General features: G+C 43.0%; 1 protein-coding gene across 1 annotated transcript in view; it reads left to right on the top strand.

Moving 5' to 3' along the window:
• Positions 1 to 7,085: 7,085 nt before the first annotated feature.
• Positions 7,086 to 22,425, top strand: part of LOC124142264 (sodium-coupled monocarboxylate transporter 1-like) — a 38,638-nt gene continuing 23,298 nt past the window's right edge. The window contains exon 1 of the mRNA XM_046510611.2: positions 7,086 to 7,656. Coding sequence (XP_046366567.1) covers positions 7,291 to 7,656 — 366 coding nt within the window. The 5' untranslated portion in view covers positions 7,086 to 7,290. The remainder of the gene's footprint in view (positions 7,657 to 22,425) is intronic.

Raw genomic sequence — 22,425 nt, 5'->3', positions numbered from 1 at the left:
TTATATTCATGTTCATGTCATACTATGTTTACGACACTCGTGCCTAAATTCCGGAACTCTTCTGTATCGCTGTATTACTGTAACAGAACGGACGGTCACCACCATTGTCTGTTGAATTACGCCCCTGTAACCATGTCAGCATGTACTTTAACTTTCAGATGCGTGTCATCTCCTACCGACAGATGATGGCTATCTCTTACTGTAGTAGATGGCAGTCATCTGTCAGTAGAATGTGGCAGTCATCCGAAAGTAGAATGTAGCATTAATGGTTGCCACCCTTGACATATGGTTGCCATCTTCTACTTACAGATGATACCACCTTCTACTGACAGATGATGGCCACCTTCTACTGACAGATGATTGCCACCTTCTACTGACAGATGATTGCCACCCTCTACTGACAGATGATTGACGATTGCCACCTTCTACTGACATATGATTGATGATTGCCACGTTCTACTGACAGATGATTGCCACGTTCTACTGACAGATGATTGATGATTGCCACCTTCTACTGAAAGATGATTGCCACCGTCTACTGACAGATGTTCGCCACCTTATACTGACAGATGATTGCCACCTTCTACTAACAGATGATTGCCACCTTCTATTGATAGATGATTGCCACCTTCTACTGACAGACGATTGCCACCTTCTACTGACAGATGCTTGCCACCTTCTACTGATAGATGATTGCCATCTTCTACTGACAGATGATTGCCACCTTCTACTTACAGATGATTGCCACCTTCTACTGACAGATGATTGATGATTTCCACCTTCTACTGACAGATGATGGCCACCTTCTACTGACAGATGATGGCCACCTTCTACTGACTGATGATTGCCACGTTCTACTGACAGATGATTGATGATTGCCACCTTCTACTGACAGATGATTGCCACGTTCTACTGACAGATGATTGCCACCTTCTACTGACTGATGATTGCCACCTTCTACTGATAGATGATTGCCACCTTCTACTGACAGATGATTGATGATTTCCACCTTCTACTGACAGATGATGGCCACCTTCTACTGACTGATGATTGCCACCTTCAACTGACAGATGTTCGCCACCTTCAACTGACAGATGATTGCCACCTTCTACTGACTGATAATTGCCACCTTCTACTGACAGATGATTGATGTTCGCCACCTTCAACTGACAGATGATTGCCACCTTCTACTGACAGATGATTGCCACCTTCTACTGACTGATGATTGCCACCTTCTACTGACAGATGATTGATGATTGCCACCTTCTACTGACAGATGATTGCCACGTTCTACTGACAGATGATTGCCACCTTCTACTGACTGATGATTGCCACCTTCTACTGATAGATGATTGCCACCTTCTACTGACAGATGATTGATGATTTCCACCTTCTACTGACAGATGATGGCCACCTTCTACTGACTGATGATTGCCACCTTCAACTGACAGATGTTCGCCACCTTCAACTGACAGATGATTGCCACCTTCTACTGACTGATAATTGCCACCTTCTACTGACAGATGATTGATGTTCGCCACCTTCAACTGACAGATGATTGCCACCTTCTACTGACAGATGATTGCCACCTTCTACTGACTGATGATTGCCACCTTCTACTGACAGATGATTGATGATTGTCACCTTCTACTGACAGGTGATTGCCACCTTCTACTGACAGATGATTGATGATTTCCACCTTCTACTGACAGATGATTGATGATTGTCATCTTCTACTGACAGGTGATTGCCACCTTCTACTGACAGATGATTGATGATTTCCACCTTCTACTGACAGATGATTGATGATTGTCACCTTCTACTGACAGATGATTGCCACCCTCTACTTACAGATGATTGATGATTGTCACCTTCTACTGACAGGTGATTGCCACCTTCTACTGACAGATGATTGATGATTTCCACCTTCTACTGACAGATGATGGCCACCTTCTACTGACAGATGTTCGCCACCTTCTACTGACAGATGATGGCCACCTTCTACTGACAGATGATTGATGATTGCCACCTTCTACTGACATATGATTGATGATTGCCACGTTCTACTGACAGATGATTGCCACGTTCTACTGACAGATGATTAATGATGATTGCCACCTTCTACTGAAAGATGATTGCCCTCGTCTACTGACAGATGTTCGCCACCTTATACTGACAGATGATTGCCACCTTCTACTAACAGATGATTGCCACCTTCTACTGGTAGATGATTGCCACGTTCTACTGACAGATGATTGCCACCCTCTACTGACAGATGATGGCCACCTTCTACTGACAGATGACGGCCACCTTCTACTGACATGATTGCCACCTACTTCTGAGCGATGATTGCGACATCCTGTTCTTAGTTTTGTATTGTGTGGGATAGTTGGTTGTGTATAAGGTCAGATGGTTGGTTGCGTATAGGGTCAGATGGTTGGTTGTGTATAGGGTCAGGTGGTTGGTTGTGTTTAGGGTCATATAGTTGGTTGTGTATAGGATCAGGTGGTTGGTTCTGTACAGGGTCAGATGGTTGGTTGTGTATAGGGTCAGATGGTTAGTAATGCATAGGGTCATAGTTGGTTGTGTTTAGTGTCATATAGTTGGTTGTGTATAGGGCCAGGTGGTTGGTTGCGTATAGGGTCAGGTGGTTGGTTGTGTATAGGGTCATATAGTTGGTTGTGTATAGGGTTAGATGGTTGGTAGTGTATAGGGCCATATTGTTGGTTGTGAACAGGGTCAGGTGGTTGGTTGTGTACATGGCAGGTGGTTGGTTGTGTACAGGGTCAGATGGTTAGTAATGCATAGGGTCATAGTTGGTTGTGTAAAGGGTCAGGTGGTTGGTTGTGTAAAGGGTCAGGTGGTTGGTTGTGTATAGGGTCAGGTGGTTAGTAATGCATAGGGACATAGTTGGTTGTGTATAGGGTCAGATGGTTGGTTGAGTATAGGGGCATATAGTTTGTTGTGTTTAGGATCAGGTGGTTGGTTGTGTACAGGGTCAGATGGTTGGTTGTGTATAGGGTCAGATGGTTAGTAATGCATAGGGTCATAGTTGGTTGTGTACAGGGTCAAGTGGTTGGTTGTGTACAGGGTCAGGTGGTTTGTTGTTTATAGGGTCAGGTGGTTGGTTTGGTATAGGGTCATATAGTTGGTTGTGTACTGGGTCAGGTGGTTGGTTTTGTATAGGATCAGATGGTTGGTTGTGTATAGGGTCAGATGGTTGGTTGTGTAAAGGGTCAGATGGTTGGTTGAGAATAGGGTCAGATGGTTGGTTGTGTATAGGGTCAGATGGTTGGTTGAGTATAGGGTCAGATGGTTAGTTGTGTATATGGCAAGACATTTGGAGATGTACAGGGTCAGACTTTTGATTCTGTTAAGGTCAGCAGACAGTTAGTTATGTATATAGTCAGGAAGCCGGTTTTGTATGGGGTAAGACGGTTGGTGAGGTATGGCGTAAGACAATTGGTTTTGTATTGGGTGGGGTGGTGTAGGGTGGAGTGGTGTAGGGTGGGGGTGGTGGGGGTGGTGGTTTGCATGCTGTTCATCATCATCATCATTTATTGTATTCTGGCCATAGGCCCATATACATACAGTAACATTATATATATACAATTTTGTACATGTAGAAGTATAAACATGCAGACTTATATGCACAGAGATGTGCACGTGTACAATTTTGTGAAAAATAAGTCGCTGTTGTTTTCTTCATTTTGGGAGAAAGGGGGGAGGGGGTGTTGCGAGGGTGGCGTCTATCTGGACTTGGTGGAGTATTCACTGATACCTAGTTTGACACGAGTGAGTTGTCCTCACCCGAGCAATGATAACACACCGGACGTCCATTATGTGAGTTCTAGTGTTTGAATGACATAAACCTTGATGTGGAATTAGATAGTTGTTTGTTTTTACATTCAAGTTGGCATTTCCGCTATTCAAAGCGTGCTGTGATGCCATCTTATCAACAGTCATTTCTGACATATAAATGCAAAGTTTAAATTATTAAGTCCACTCGTTATTTTCGCATTAAATTTCAAGATTTACAGTATATACTATTCAAAAGAAGTCTGCGAACATCCGATTCTTTCATATGACTAGAAAACGATAGAGCGAGAAAGCGAGAAAGCGAGAAAGCGATATCACCCTTAATGCCGAACATTAAAAAGTGTTCAAGCGATCCATTCCTATAATTCTCACCGCTATTATGCCTCTTAAACCTAGAATATTTCAACACTTTGTAGTGGATATATATGTTAGACATAGATACAGAATGCTATCTCGCATAGTTTTCGGTGTAGTAAATTAGAAAGATTTTCCACATACTACAACAGAAAGTCTTTTACTTTTACTTTATTTCGCAAAAACTCCACAAGAAATTCAGCGGATTATTTGCGAAACTTAATTGCCCCTTTTGTGGGATGAACACACAAAGCCATTTAGAAAGTGGTCAAATGTAATAAATGTTATATTTGGGATAACAACTTTTTGGTTAAGTACAGATTCTCGTTCTAGGATTCGAAACCCACACCGCCAAAGTGAGGCACCTAATCGCCAGCACACAAAGTCAGCCATCTAATCGGCTCAGCCACCGAGCCATCCACAAAATGAGTCCGACAACTGATAGTCTAGATCACGTACTTTGTTTACCCCTCTGACAAGTGTAAATTGGCACGGCTCCCATGGCTGAAAGCTATGAACCAACAATTCCAATTATGAAGTGGTCAAATGTAACAAATGTTATATTTGGGATAACACTTTTTTGGTAAAGTACTGAGTCCCGTCTGAAAACAAGTTAAATAACACCCACAATTATTACACTGTGTTTTGCAATACAATAAGCCATGACTGATTAACCATAGTCATATGAAAGAATCGGGTGTTCTTTAACGTCTTTTGAAAAGTATATATTTAGAATTTAACCTGATTTATCTAGAGCATAGTGTCATGACCCGCCATGTGATGGTCACATAAAACTCCTAAATCAATTACATTTTACGCATAAATCCGTGAACTGTCTTAAATCACCTACGTTTGTAAAATACAAATATCGACACTCCCTCCCAATTGAAACAGATAACACATGCGACCCCTATAGTGGTCAAGAGGCGATATTGTTTTACCACGAGAAAGCGAGAAAGCGATGTCCCCTCTCGGCCACCATTGCCAGTTGGTTATGTATTGCGTCAGGCGGTTGGTTAGGTATAGGGTCAGGCAGCCAGTTCTGTGTGGGGTAAGGCAGTTGGTTATGTACAACGTAAGACGGTTGGTTATGTATGGCGTCAGGCGGTTGGTTAGGTATAGGGTCAGGCAACCAGTTCTGTGTTGGGTAAGGCAGTTGGTTATGTATCACGTAAGACGGTTGGTTATGTATGGCGTCAGGCGGTTGGTTAGGTATAGGGTCAGGCAACCAGTTCTGTGTTGGGTAAGGCAGTTGGTTATGTACAACGTAAGACGGTTGGTTATGTATGGCGTCAGGCGGTTGGTTAGGTATAGGGTCAGGCAACGAGTTCTGTGTTGGGTAAGGCAGTTGGTTATGTACAACGTAAGACGGTTGGTTATGTATGGCGTCAGGCGGTTGGTTAGATGTAGGGTCAGGCAACCAGTTCTGTGTGGGGTAAGGCAGTTGGTTATGTACAACGTAAGACGGTTGGTTATGTATGGCGTCAGGCGGTTGGTTAGGTATAGGGTCGGACAGCCAGTTCTGTGTGGGGTAAGGCAGTTGGTTATGTACAACGAGAGACGGTTGGTTATGTATGGCGTCAGGCGGTTGGTTAGGTATAGGGTCAGGCAACCAGTTCTGTGTTGGGTAAGGCAGTTGGTTATGTACAACGTAAGACGGTTGGTTATGTATGGCGTCAGGCGGTTGGTTAGGTATAGGGTCGGACAGCCAGTTCTGTGTTGGGTAAGGCAGTTGGTTATGTACAACGTAAGACGGTTGGTTATGTATGGCGTCAGGCGGTTGGTTAGATGTAGGGTCAGGCAACCAGTTCTGTGTGGGGTAAGACAGTTGTTTATGTACAACGTAAGACGGTTGGTTATGTATGGCGTCAGGCGGTTGGTTAGATGTAGGGTCAGGCAACCAGTTCTGTGTGGGGTAAGACAGTTGGTTATGTACAACGTAAGACGGTTGGTTATATTTGGCGTCAGGCGGTTGGTTAGATGTAGGGTCAGGCAACCAGTTCTGTGTGGGGTAAGGCAGTTGGTTATGTACAACGTAAGACGGTTGGTTATGTATGGCGTCAGGCGGTTGGTTAGATGTAGGGTCAGGCAACCAGTTCTGTGTGTGGTAAGGCAGTTGGTTATGTACAACGTAAGACGGTTGGTTATGTATGGCGTCAGGCGGTTGGTTAGGTATAGGGTCAGGCAGCCGGCTCTTTGTCGGGTAAGGCCGTTGGTTATGTAGAGAGACGGACAAATGCTTCTGTCTTTAGACAGATTAGACCGTTTGCTCAGTGTGGGGTAAGGTAGTTGGTTCTATATTCGGCTCTGGGCAATGGCCTGGTGAAGTCGAATGTCATGTGGTGGTATTTCAGTCCAAGTGAGTCTGGCTGTACGAGGGGGCCGAGCAGGGACGTGGCAGTGGGGGTCTCTTTAAAGACTGTCCTCTCGTACTCTTGTTTGCCGAGGAGAACTAGACCAAGGCCGTACTCGGTCCGAGCTGCTAGCCATTCGATCTTGAATACCATCATGTTCAGGTGAGAGTTGAATGACTCTCGGGCCAAGGTCAATGGGCATTCGAAAGGACCACGTTCACAGTCAACATTCACAACCATACTTGTTAACACGCTTAGACGTGAACTAGAAATAAATAAGTCGTTAGCCATTACACAAGGAACACTGAGAAATATATTGACACGTTAAGAGTACAATAACATGCATATCTGTCACAGGTGTGTCACGTGATGTACGAGGAGGCCTTCGGGGCACACGTCAATCAAACCTCTTAAGGTGCGCAGACAACGCTAAATGTGAAGTGGCAGGTAAAGTGACAGGTATATTGAGAGGGGAGGGGCAAACGTGAATTCGGGGGCAGGGAGGATTCAGCGTATGGGGTAAGCGCCATGCACATCACGAAGCAGAGCGTAACGAAACAAAATCTTTGAAATAAACCTGCATCAAATTCAGAAGGATCGGTTTCACGACAACAGTAGTTTGCTGTCGCGTGTTTTGCGACTGTCTGGAAAGTAAAAAACGGGTTCTAGGTTGGACAAATTCATACTTGTTCAGTCCATGCGTGTACTTGTGTGGCAGTAGAGACGGAAACATCTCCCCGTGCCTGGTTTTCCGTCCTTCATCATGGCGGAAGGCTACAGTTACCAAACTGGAAAGCGAAACACTTTCCACGTTGTCGACTATGTCATCTTCGGCGGCATCCTTGCCATATCCGCCTCCATCGGTATCTTCTACGCCATCCGCGACAGAAAAAAGAATAATATCCGCCAGTTTCTCATGGCAGGGAAGGATATGAACCCAATTCCCGTGGCGTTATCGTTGTTGGCGAGCTTCATGTCGGCGATCACGTTGCTTGGGGCGCCGGCGGAGATGTACAACTTCACGACGATGTACTTCTGGATCGGTCTCTCCTACTTCTTCGTCGTTGCCGGAGCTGCTCACATCTTCATTCCGATATTCTACAACCTTAAGGTTACCAGTGCTTATGAAGTAAGTTACATTGTATGCTTCTCTTGTTACAACAATGCCGGCAATGTTATGATGTGAGTCATACGGACGGCAATGTTAGGATGTGAGTCATACGGACGGCAATGTTAGGATGTGAGTCGTACGGACGGCAATGTTAGGATGTGAGTCATACGGACGGCAATGTTAGGATGTGAGTCGTACGGACGGCAATGTTAGGATGTGACTCATACGGACGGCAATGTTACGATGTGAATCATACGGACGGCAATTTTAGGATGTGACTCATACGGACGACAATGTTAGGATGTGAGTCATACGGACGGCAATGTTTGGATGTGAGTCATACGGACGGCAATGTTTGGATGTGACTCATACGGACGACAATATTAGGATGTGAGTCATACGGACGGCAATGTTTGGATGTGAGTCATACGGACGACAATGTTAGGATGTGAGTCATACGGACGGCAATGTTAGGATGTGAGTCATACGGACGACAATGTTAGGATGTGAGTCATACGGACGGCAATGTTAGGATGTGAGTCATACGGACGGCAGTGTTAGGATGTGAGTCATACGGACGGCAATGTTAGGATGTGACTCATACGGACGGCAATGTTAGGATGTGAGTCATACGGCCTGCAAGTGGCTTTCAAGAGAATCAGTTAAAGTTCCATCGGCTCACTTGAATTGTTTTTCTCCATCACTTGATTGTCTGGTTTGTTCACAGCCCAGCGTCGTGTGGCAGGTGTACTGCTGCGCGACGTCAGGCTACAAACGCTTACTTTTTTATGCAAATTGTGCAAAAGTGGCGGGTGCTCCCCGTAGGGCAGGACATGCTTACCCTTTTCGCGATCACCCGGTGTCATCACCGATTTTCACAGCTGTATTGCCTATTACGCCAAATGGAGTCTATTTCGGCGCATGGTTGAGTCTGGTTATTTTCGTGCTTTGACGTGTTATGTTAAAGTGGTATATATGACGTGACCAACAGTGACGGTAGGGGTTGTATGACGTGACCAACAGTAACGGCAGGGGTTGTATGACGTGACTCACAGTGATGGCAGGGGTTACATAACGTGACCCACAGTGACGGCAGGGGTTGTATGACGTGACCAACAGTGACCGAAGGTGTTGTATGACGTGACCAACAGTGACGGCAGGGGTTGAATGACGTGACCAACAGTAACGGCAGGGATTTTATAACGTAACCAACAGTGACGACAGGGGTTATATGACGTGACCAACATTGACGGCAGGGAGTTAAAACGTGACCAACAGTGACGGCAGGGGATATATGACGTGACCAACAGTGACTGCAGGGGTTATATGACGTGACCAACAATGACGGCAGGGGTTATATGCCGTAACCAACAGTGACGGCAGGGGTTATATGACGTGACCAACAGTGACGGCAGGGGTTATATGACGTGACCAACAATAACGGCAGGGGTTATATGACGTGACCAACAGTGACGGCAGGGATTTTATAACGTGACCAACAGTAACGGAAGGGATTTTATAACGTGACCAACAGTGACGGCAGGGGTTATATGCCGTAACCAACAGTGACGGCAGGGGTTATATGACGTTACCAACAGTGACGGAAGGGAGTTTATAACATGACCAACAGTAACGGCAGGGATTTTATAACGTGACCAACAATGACGGCAGGGGTTATATGCCGTAACCAACAGTGACGGCAGGGGTTATATGACGTGACCAACAATGACGGCAGGGGTTATATGGCGTGACCAACAGTGACGGCAGGGGTTATATGAAGTGACCAACAGTAACGGCAGGGATTTTATAACGTGACCAACAGTGACGGCAGGGGTTATATGCCGTAACCAACAGTGACGGCAGGGGTTATATGACGTGACCAACAGTGACGGCAGGGGTTATATGCCGTAACCAACAGTGACGGCAGGGGTTATATGCCGTAACCAACAGTGACGGCAGGGGTTATATGCCGTAACCAACAGTGACGGCAGGGGTTATATGACGTGACCAACAATGACGACAGGGGTTATATGACGTGACCAACAGTGACGGCAGGGGTTATATGACGTTACCAACAGTGACGGCAGGGGTTATATGACGTGACCAACAGTGACGGCAGGGGTTATATGACGTGACCAACAGTAACGGCAGGGGTTATATGACGTGACCAACAATGACGGCAGGGGTTATATGGCGTGATCAACAGAGATGGCAGGGGTTATATGAAGTGACCAACAGTAACGGCAGGGATTTTATAACGTGACCAACAGTGACGGCAGGGGTTATATGACGTGACCAACAGTGACGGCAGGGGTTATATGCCGTAACCAACAGTGACGGCAGGGGTTATATGACGTGACCAACAGTGACGGCAGGGGTTATATGACGTGACCAACAGTGACGACAGGGGTTATATGAAGTGATGATGTGGCAAGGACATGTTACGTCGCCGTTGGTCACGTAGCCGTTTGCCAAACTGTGAATACGTGAGGGTTGTAACGTGACGCGTGAGGGTTGTAACGTGACTTTTTTGATGCATGTCATCGCATACAAATTGTGTAGATCGATGCTTGTGGTATCAACGACTGAATTGTCTGATCCAGACTCGAAAATGTACAGACCACTGTCATGAAGCGGGGATATGGCTGAGTGCGGCGTTACACCGCAAACAAACAAACAAACAAACAAACAAACAAACTACACGCTGGGTGTAGTAAACGACCCCCCTCCACCGAAGGCCATGTTGCGTCACATTTGCACCAGCCGTCGTGTTTATTTGGTGGGATATAAACAGTACAGCAAATGTTTTCTCTGACACTGATCTCACCTCAAAAAAGTTCCACAACACCAGAGAGCAATTAAAAAATGTTTAGGATTGTATTCATTTTGAACAGCTTGACAAGAAAGTAACAGTGTTCGTGAAAGCGTGGCGCGGCCACCTAACATGCTTTGTGAGGTGCAGAGCTTGTCTAAACACTATCCCTCAATGAAAAGGTCGGTGTGCACTGAAAACACTGTCTGAAAGCATCGCCTCGCGCTGGCTGTGTTGTTCGCGAAAGCACTTGTCTTGAGGTAAACGGGGGCACAGGTGCCCCAGTCGTCTAAGACGCCGCGATTCGCTTTGCAGAGTTGCGTCCCTTGGGCATGCCAGAAACATATGATTGTGGGTCCGAATCCCGGTTTGCCCCGATTAATTTTCTAGGTTTGTCAGCACCATACCCGTGCACGTGGGTTTCACCGAAGTGGTAAACGTCTGAGACCTGCATCACTTCGGGCTTTCCTCCCACATAAAGCTGACACGCCGAACTAGAATACTGTTAAAAGCGGCGTTCACCCAACTTACTCACTCACTCACTCTTGAGTTAAACCTTCCCTTAGATTCTCAAGGCTCCATTGTGTTGACGTCTCTGATAACTGTTTCTGAGTAGTTAGAATTCACATATGTTTTAATACGTTAATCAACAGGTCGAGGGCAGTCTTCAGTGAACAGGGGAGGGTGTGTGTGTTCTGATTCAGGATCTTCACGAGAGCCAATTAAGTCACAAGAAAAACTAAAAAGCATATTATTAAATCTAAACATATGTATAAAGTATATTGGTTCTAAATTGGGTTTCGCAGCAAATACCCTGTATGTATGTAAATGTTGGCCAATCGTTGGAGGGTTGAGCAAAATTCGACTTGTAAAAATTTGTTGACAAAAAACATTTCAGTGGGAAAAGGTTGTGGGGCACTGCTCCAGCAGGCCTGTTCATAGGTACTTCAAAACATCTCCTGCTAAGTCAATGCAGTCATTCACTGTTTGTCGCTGTGGGTCTTTCAGCTTTCAGGGACAGGAGTGTTTGATCAGGCGGTATCACTGTCAGGGACAACATGGCGGTGTTGACACTGTGATCACGTCCCCGACTCGCTACTACATGTAACCCATGTGTTTGCCGCGTGTGTAGGCATACTAGTATATGCTTCCCACTACCGTCGTTGACCTGCTGACATTTCACCTTAGCCATTGACTTCCATCTGATGCTGTCCGACAGTGACATGTCAGCAGCTGAATCATTAGCTACGGTTTCATGAAGACGAATTGAGCATAGGGGATTTGTTTCAGTGAATAACCCGCAGGGGGTATTCGTCAAAGCTATTGTAAGTAGCAGGGTCCAATACATTCCTGGTGTATTTCAGACGCCAGGGGTAAAGTGGCCTCACTGGTTGAAATGCCCATCAGCGTGTGCTGGGAGGACAGGTCCGGTCATTTAGCTGGCCGTTGACATGTCCTGTGGGAACAGCACGCCTCGACGCTGCTTAGGCCGATTGTCCTCAAAGTAGCCCTGCCAATCCATGACATGATAATGTTTCGTTGGATGCCCACTTCATCAACGACACCGGACAACGGTTGCCAGTAATCAAGTACTTCCAAAAGTCAAATGATTAAGTATATTTACGCCCGAGCAAGCAATATTATTGCGTTTATGTTTCCACGCCCACTAGCATACTGACTGGCTGTTTCCTGATTGGTTACTACTATTATGGGCGGGGCTTGGGGTACATTATTGCGCTGAACGATGCCGCTGGTTTTGGTGTCCACAGGGTTTTGTTGTTGTTTAACGAGCAGCATTGGAGATGTAATAGTTATAAGATGCGACTTCGATAAGTGGATTTACACAAAGAGTGCACACCTGAATGTACGTCAGTAACTCCCTTAACGGAAAGAAATACATTAAAAATGTCATGTGACCTTATGTGCTTTAGTAAACCGGTTTTGGAAGCCCCAGGACTATGAATCACAGCTTCCACTTGTCACCACCAAGACATATCAACAGAGATTGAAAACTTGATACATAAAATGAAAACGGGTGTGCAGCAGAAGATATACTTTCAGTACAGCTTGTTTTCAATCTCTGTCCTGGGCAGCGTGTTGAAGTGCACTGACAACCCAAGGTGGATCTGATGTTTCGGTGATGACTTTGAAATATGATAAATAACACACAGTGTAACAATATACATAATACACAGTGTAACACTATACATAACACACAGTGTAACACTATACATAATACAGAGTGTAACACTATACATAACACACAGTGTAACAATATACATAATACAGAGTGTAACACTATACATAACACACAGTGTAACAATATACATAATACAGAGTGTAACACTATACATAACACACAGTGTAACAATATACATAATACACAGTGTAACACTATACATAATACACAGTGTAACACTTTACATAATACACAGTGTAACACTATACATAACACACAGTGTAACAATATACATAATACAGAGTGTAACACTATACATAACACACAGTGTAACAATATACATAATACACAGTGTAACACTATACATAACACACAGTGTAACAATATACATAATACAGAGTGTAACACTATACATAACACACAGTGTAACAATATACATAATACAGAGTGTAACACTATACATAACACACAGTGTAACAATATACATAACACAGAGTGTAACAATATACATAATACAGAGTGTAACACTATACATAACACACAGTGTAACAACATACATAACACACAGTGTAACAATATACATAACACACAGTGTAACACTATACATAATACAGAGTGTAACACTATACATAACACACAGTGTAACAATATACATAATACAGAGTGTAACACTATACATAACACACAGTGTAACAATATACATAATACAGAGTGTAACACTATACATAACACACAGTGTAACAATATACATAATACAGAGTGTAACACTATACATAACACACAGTGTAACACTATACATAATACAGAGTGTAACACTATACATAACACACAGTGTAACAATATACATAATACAGAGTGTAACACTATACGTAACACACAGTGTAACAATATACATAATACACAGTGTAACACTATACATAACACACAGTGTAACACTATACATAATACAGAGTGTAACACTATACATAACACACAGTGTAACAATATACATAATACACTGTGTAACACTATACATAATACACAGTGTAACACTTTACATAATACAGAGTGTAACACTATACATAACACACAGTGTAACAATATACATAATACAGAGTGTAACACTATACATAACACACAGTGTAACAATATACATAATACACAGTGTAACACTATACATAACACACAGTGTAACAATATACATAATACAGAGTGTAACACTATACATAACACACAGTGTAACAATATACATTATACAGAGTGTAACACTATACATAACACACAGTGTAACAATATACATAACACAGAGTGTAACAATATACATAATACAGAGTGTAACAATATACATAACACACAGTGTAACAACATACATAACACACAGTGTAACAATATACATAACACACAGTGTAACACTATACATAATACAGAGTGTAACACTATACATAACACACAGTGTAACAATATACATAATACAGAGTGTAACACTATACATAACACACAGTGTAACAATATACATAATACACAGTGTAACACTATACATAACACACAGTGTAACAATATACATAATACAGAGTGTAACACTATACATAACACACAGTGTAACAATATACATAATACAGAGTGTAACACTATACATAACACACAGTGTAACAATATACATAATACACAGTGTAACACTATACATAACACACAGTGTAACAATATACATAACACACAGTGTAACAATATACATAACACACAGTGTAACACTATACATAATACACAGTGTAACAATATACATAACCAACAGTGTAACACTATACATAATACACAGTGTAACACTATACATAACCCACAGTGTAACAACATACAAAACACACAGTGTAACAACATACATAACACACAGTGTAACAACATACATAACACACAGTGTAACACTATACATAACACACAGTGTACATAATACACAGTGTAACAATATACATAACACACAGTGTAACAACATACATAACACACAGTGTAACAACATACATAACACACAGTGTAACAATATACATAATACACAGTGTAACAATATACATAATACACAGTGTAACAACATACATAACACACAGTGTAACAACATACATAACACACAGTGTAACAATATACATAACACACAGTGTAACACTATACATAACACACAGTGTAACACTATACATAACACACAGTGTAACACTATACATAACACACAGTGTACATAATACACAGTGTAACAACATACATAACACACAGTGTAACAACATACATAACACACAGTGTAACAACATACATAACACACAGTGTAACAACATACATAACACACAGTGTAACACTATACATAACACACAGTGTACATAATACACAGTGTAACAACATACATAATACACAGTGTAACAACATACATAACACACAGTGTAACAACATACATAATACACAGTGTAACAATATACATAACACACAGTGTAACAATATACATAACACACAGTGTAACAACATACATAACACACAGTGTAACAATATACATAACACACAGTGTAACAACATACATAATACACAGTGTAACAACATACATAGCACACAGTGTAACAATATACATAACACACAGTGTAACAACATACATAACACACAGTGTAACAACATACATAACACACAGTGTAACAATATACATAACACACAGTGTAACAATATACATAATACACAGTGTAACAACATACATAACACACAGTGTAACAACATACATAACACACAGTGTAAAAACATACATAATACACAGTGTAACAACATACATAATACACGGTGTAACAACATACATAATACACGGTGTAACAACATACATAACACACAGTGTAACAACATACATAATACACAGTGTAACAACATACATAATACACAGTGTAACAACATACATAATACACGGTGTAACAACATACATAACAAAAAGTGTAACAATATACATAACACACTGTAATAATATACATTAACACACAGTGTAACAATATACATAATGCACAGTGTATCAATATACATAACACACAGTGTAACAATATACTTAACACACAGTGTAACAATATGCATAATACAAAGTGTAACACTATACATTACACACGGTGTAACACTATAGATTACACACAGTGTAACACTATACATAACACACAGTGTAACAATATACATTACACACAGTGTAACAATATACATTACACACAGTGTAACACTATACATTACACACAGTGTAACACTATACTCTAACACACGGTGTAACAATATACATACCACACAGTGTCATAAACCCCATTCCCCACCTTGGAATACAGTATCCAGTCATAGAATATATACGTGTTGCGCTTCTCAATCATGAGTGTAGATTCGCGGCTCTTTAGACGCAGTGTAACGAAGGTGGGTTTTATGTTGGCAGAGTGCTTCAGTTATCTCCTTACTGGAGAAACACGTCATTCAGTTATCTCCTTAATTCGGAAACATGTATTTCAGGTATCTCCTTTCTTTTGAGACATGTCCTCCAGTTATCTTCTTACAGAAGAAACGTACTTCAGTTATCTCCTTACAGAGAAAATGTGTCCTTCAGTTATCTCCTTACAGAAGAAACATGTCCTTCGCTTATCTCCTTACAGAGGAAACATGTCCTTCAGTTATCTCCTTGCAGAGGAAACATGTCCTTCAGTTATCTTTGTACTGTGGAAACATGTCCTTCGCTTATCTCCTTACAGAAGAAACATGTCCTTCAGTTATCTCCTTACAGAGGAACGTGTCCTTCAGTTATCTCCTTACAGAGGACACATGTCCTTCAGTTATCTTTGTACTGTGGAAACGTGTCCTTCAGTTATCTCCTTACAGAGGAAACATTTCCTTCAGTTATCTTTGTACTGTGGAAACGTGTCCTTCAGTTATCTCCTTACAGAGGAAACATGTCCTTCAGTTATCTTTGTACTGTGGAAACATGTCCTTCGCTTATCTCCTTACAGAAGAAACATGTCCTTCAGTTATCTCCTTACAGAGGAACGTGTCCTTCAGTTATCTCCTTACAGAGGACACATGTCCTTCAGTTATCTTTGTACTGTGGAAACATGTCCTTCAGTTAACTCCTTACAGAGGAAACATATCCTTCGCTTATCTCCTTACAGAGGAAACATATCCTTCAGTTATCTCCTTACAGAGGAAACATGTCCTTCAGTTATTTCCTTACAGAGGACACATGTCCTTTAGTTATCTTTGTACTGTGGAAACATGTCCTTCAGTTATCTCCTTACAGAGGAAACATGTCCTTCGCTTATCTCCTTACAGAGGAAACATGTCCTTCGCTTATCTCCTTAGAGAGGAAACATGTCCTTCAGTTATCTTCCTACTGTGGAAACATGTCCTACAGTTATCCCCTTACAGAGGAAGCGTGTCCTTCAGTTATCACTTTACTAGGGAAACCCGTCCTTCAGTTATCTCCTTCCTGGGAAAACATGTTATTCAGTTATCTCCTTCAAGGGGAAACATGTCCTTTAGTAATCTCCTCACTTGGGAAAGCCGTCCTTCAGTAATCTCTCTACAGAGGAAATATGTCCTTCAGTTATCTCCTTACCGGGGAAACACGTCCTTCAGTTATCTCCTTACCGGGGAAACACGTCCTTCAGTTATCCCCTTACTGGGATAACATGCCATTCAGATATTTTCTTACTGGGATAACACGTCCTTCAGTTATCTCCTTACTTGGATAACATGTCATTCAGTTATTAACTTACTGGGATAACACGTCATTTAGATATTGCCTTACTGGGATAACATGTCATTCAGTTATCTCCTTACTGAGGAAAGATGTACTCAAGGCTTGTGCCACAAACAGACAAGTGACACGCTGGGCTGCTGTGTTTGCAGATCAGGGGACAACAGTTTCGAGTTCTAATGCGTGTCGACTTGAAGGGATGGGGCACAACGCGATATGTATATATTTCCACTTTTAAACAGGCGGCTTGATATTAAAAGGGCACCAACTGACCACTGACCAACAATGCCCAAGTGTCGTCATGGACATCCACACCATCCACTCAATACCTGCACATATCACCTTGTTTTTGTGCCAGGATCACAGCCCCCGGGCAATGATGACAGACATCACGTTTAAAACACGTCTGTCGGAGTCTTCATGGCGCATTGATCGTCGGAAACACCAGCCTTGAAACCACTAGGTCTACCCTATTGACAATCTTCATTGATCATCTCGACAATAATGTCTCCCAATTGTCTCTAATAATGTCTTGTCAGTCATTTCTGCAATCACCTTTGTGTAAATTGATTGTTATAAACATATTCACAAGCCTGAGTCAGTTGCTTTGCTTACTTTGATGTTTGACCTTGAATCGACCTTGATTTGAGTATCCCAATACATCTATTATTTGAGACATCGTTGACACTATCAGGTGCAGGCCCTAAATTACACATCAGGGAGGCTCTGTCTACATTAAAACATGCCCCAGGCTGCAGAAGGAGACTGTAGGCTTGGAATCACGCCATGTTTCCTGGTCCATCTATCACATGCTCCCAGCAGTTGAAACGGAGCGGCTGACACCATTAACGGTATAAAAACTATCTCACGTCATACGTGTCAGTTTGTGATGACTAGACGTAATCTTCGTGGGCGGTGGGTGATGATGTCACGCCACCTGCAGACTTCCTTCTTCCGGACAAAAACGTAAATAATGTACATAAACATATGTGCCACTTATCAAGGGAAATAACTCCGGTTTACTACTGGTATTTGGTGGGGCGAGGAGGCGGGGATGGGGGATAGTTCTCTGCTGGTTCATGGTGCACCTACACTCATGTCCGTCAGTTCCATTAGTGTTACTACTTTTTATTACGTCAGAGAGAGAGAGAGAGAGAGAGAGAGAGAGAGAGAGAGAGAGAGAGAGAGAGAGAGAGAGAGATGAAATATGGTTTAAATGGGTTGTCGGTCTTATAGCATTTTAACTATATAATTGGAGCTTAATGTTTACGAACATCATATTTATTTAAGTCATTAGACTTTACTCGTATATTAAAGAGGCACGGGAAGTGTGAAGCACTCCATCTTCGTACTCCAACGGTAAGCGGGAACCCTCAAAGAAAATTAGGCAAGACTAGCAAGGTGTACACTGCACGTCACTGTTTGCTCAGGGAGTTTATATAAAATTCTAAAGAGACCAAATAGTTTCACAGGACGCGCCATCATGTTACAAAAACACTGTTCAATGCGACAAAAAACCATCACAATCGCCCACACAAATCCTCCCAAAGCCCAACTGGTCTACAAACTACAACATGCCCCACACAGGAAATGCTTATCAATGCTCAATGCCCTTTCAATTTTAACTGCCTCAGTGCGTGCAGTCGGCGTTATTCTGCCGGGGAAACAGTACCCGTCTTGGCGCCACACAATGTTCCTGTACGAACACATACATACCACATCAAAACCCGGGGGTCAATACGACCTGCTTGTTTCTGCCAGCCATGGATTCGGGCCGTTAGTTTACTATCAGTCTCATGTTCAATCCGAGCCGTGAACAGTTCGTCAGATTTATTGTATTCCCGTATATTTGTTTGTTTGTTGTTTAACGCCGCACTCAGCAATATTCCAGCTGTGTGACGGCAGTCTGTATATAATCGAATCTGTACGAGACAATCCGGTGATTGACATCATGAGCATCGATCCACGCAATTGGGATACGATAACATGCATCAACCAAGTCATCAGCCTGACCATCCGATCCCGTTAGTCGCCTTTTAGACAAGAATAGTCGTCTGATATGGCAAGCATGGGTTGCTGAAGACCTATTCTATCCCGAATCTTCACGGTTCAACAACTAAACATGTGCATGCTGTTGACAAACCTACGACAGCCAGGTCAGTTCGGAATTCGACTCCGGAATGGCTAATATTGGGATTACCTCCCTTACATGACACTGCCGATGACATCCCGAGTCTCCCCCCGAGCAAGCAAACCGTCAGCCGAATGTACAGATAGGGGGTCCGACTATACACTATATTGGACATTGGATAAATGAATAAGGTACTGTCGTAAATCAGAGCCAATTTTTTTGGAAGCTTAATTGTGGATAAAGAATGTCAGTAATAATCACGGATGAATATAGTCAAGCGGTTGAATAACTTTATAGGGGGCACGGGTGGCCCTGTCGTCTGAGGCGCCGCGATTCGCTGTGCGGAGTTGCGTCAACCTATGATTGTGGGTTCGAATCCCAGTTCAACTAGGTTTGTCAGCACCATACCCATGCTTGTGGGTTTCACCGAAGTGGTAAACGTCTAAGACCTGCATCACTTCGGGCTTTCCTCCCACATTAAGCTGACACGCCGCAATATAACTGGAATACTGTAAAAAGCGGCGTTAAACCCACGTCAGAAGAAGAAGAAGAATAACTTAACATCGGCAGAATTTCTGAACAACCCCGCGAACCTCAACGACAAACATGACACAATATTTAAGGGTCGCTTCCAAAGCAAACAAGCTGAGCAAAAGGCAAGCCACGTATAATACGATCGTCGCGAGAGCTGAAAAAACACTATCCTCTGTAGTATGTATCGGGTTGCCTGGTTTGATATGTCCACATCTACTGTCACAGTTGACCAAGACTCTCTGTGTGTATTGGGTGGCCGGTTTTGATTTGTCCACATCTACTGTCACAGTTGACCAAGACTCTCTGTGTGTATTGGGTGGCCGGTTTTGATTTGTCCACATCTACTGTCACAGTTGACCAAGACTCTCTGTGTGTATTGGGTGGCCGGTTTTGATTTGTCCACATCCACTGTCACAGTTGACTAAGCCTTTGTGTGTGTATTGGGAGGCCGGTTTTGATTTGTCCACATCTACTGTCACAGTTGACCAAGACTCGCTGTGTGTATTGGGTGGCCGGTTTTGATTTTTCTTCATCTACTGTCACAGTTGGCCATGCCCCTCTGTTTGTATTGGGTGGCCGGTTTTGATTTTTCTTCATCTACTGTCACAGTTGACTTAGCCTTTTTGTGTGTATTGGGAGGCCGGTTTTGATTTTTCTTCATCTACTGTCACAGTTGGCCAACCCCCTCTGTGTGTATTGGGTGGCCGGTTTTGATTTGCCCAAATCTACCGTCACAGCTGGCCAAGCCTCGGTGTGTATTGGGTGGCCGGTTTGATATGTCCACATCTACTGTCACAGGTGTCCACGCCCTGCGTGTATTGGGTGGCTGGATTTGATATGTTCACATCTACTGTCACAGCTTGTCACGCCCCTGTGTATGTATTGAACTACCTTGTATGATATGTGGACATCTGCTGTCACACCTTGTCACGCCCCTGTGTATGTATTGAACTACCTTGTATGATATGTCCACATCTGCTGTCACACCTTGTCACGCCCCTGTGTATGTATTGAACTACCTTGTATGATATGTCAACATCTGATGTCACACCTTGTCACGCCCCTGTGTATGTATTGAACTACCTTGTATGATATGTCTACATCTGATGTCACACCTTGTCACATCCCTGTGTATGTATTGAACTACCTTGTATGATATGTCCACATCTGATGTCACACCTTGTCACGCCCCTGTGTATGTATTGAACTACCTTGTATGATATGTCCACATCTGATGTCACACCTTGTCACGCCCCTGTGTATGTATCGAACTACCTTGTATGATATGTCCACATCTGATGTCACACCTTGTCACGCCCCTGTGTATGTATCGAACTACCTTGTATGATATGTCCACATCTGATGTCACACCTTGTCAGGCCCCTGTGTATGTATTGAACTACCTTGTATGATATGTCCACATCTGATGTCACACCTTGTCACGCCCCTGTGTATGTATTGAACTACCTTGTATGATATGTACACATCTGCTGTCACACCTTGTCACGCCCCTGTGTATGTATTGAACTACCTTGTATGATATGTCCACATCTGATGTCACACCTTGTCACGCCCCTGTGTATGTATTGAACTACCTTGTATGATATGTCCACATCTGATGTCACACCTTGTCCGGCCCCTGTGTATGTATCGAACTACCTTGTATGATATGTCCACATCTGATGTCACACCTTGTCACGCTCCTGTGTATGTATTGAACTACCTTGTATGATATGTCCACATCTGATGTCACAGCTTGTCACGCCCCTGTGTATGTATTGAACTACCTTGTATGATATGTCTACATCTGCTGTCACACCTTGTCACATCCCTGTGTGTGTATTGAACTACCTTGTATGATATGTCAACATCTGCTGTCACACCTTGTCAGGCCCCTGTGTGTGTATTGAACTACCTTGTATGATATGTCTACATCTGATGTCACAGCTTGTCACATCCCTGTGTATGTATTGAACTACCTTGTATGATATGTCAACATCTGCTGTCACACCTTGTCACATCCCTGTGTATGTATTGAACTACCTTGTATGATATGTCAACATCTGCTGTCACACCTTGTCACGTCCCTGTGTATGTATTGAACTACCTTGTTTGATATGTGGACATCTGATGTCACACCTTGTCACGCCCCTGTGTATGTATTGAACTACCTTGTATGATATGTCTACATCTGCTGTCACACCTTGTCACATCCCTGTGTGTGTATTGAACTACCTTGTATGATATGTCCACATCTGATGTCACACCTTCTCACATCCCTGTGTGTGTATTGAACTACCTTGTATGATATGTCCACATCTGACGTCACACCTTGTCAGGCCCCTGTGTGTGTATTGAACTACCTTGTATGATATGTCCACATCTGCTGTCACACCTTGTCAGGCCCCTGTGTATGTATTGAACTACCT

Source organism: Haliotis rufescens, unplaced genomic scaffold (assembly GCF_023055435.1).
Source record: "Haliotis rufescens isolate VD_foot unplaced genomic scaffold, xgHalRufe1.0.p SCAF_11, whole genome shotgun sequence".
Lineage (NCBI taxonomy): Eukaryota > Metazoa > Mollusca > Gastropoda > Lepetellida > Haliotidae > Haliotis > Haliotis rufescens.
Note: the sequence above shows the minus strand (reverse complement) of the source record. Positions and strands in the feature narration are given on the sequence as shown.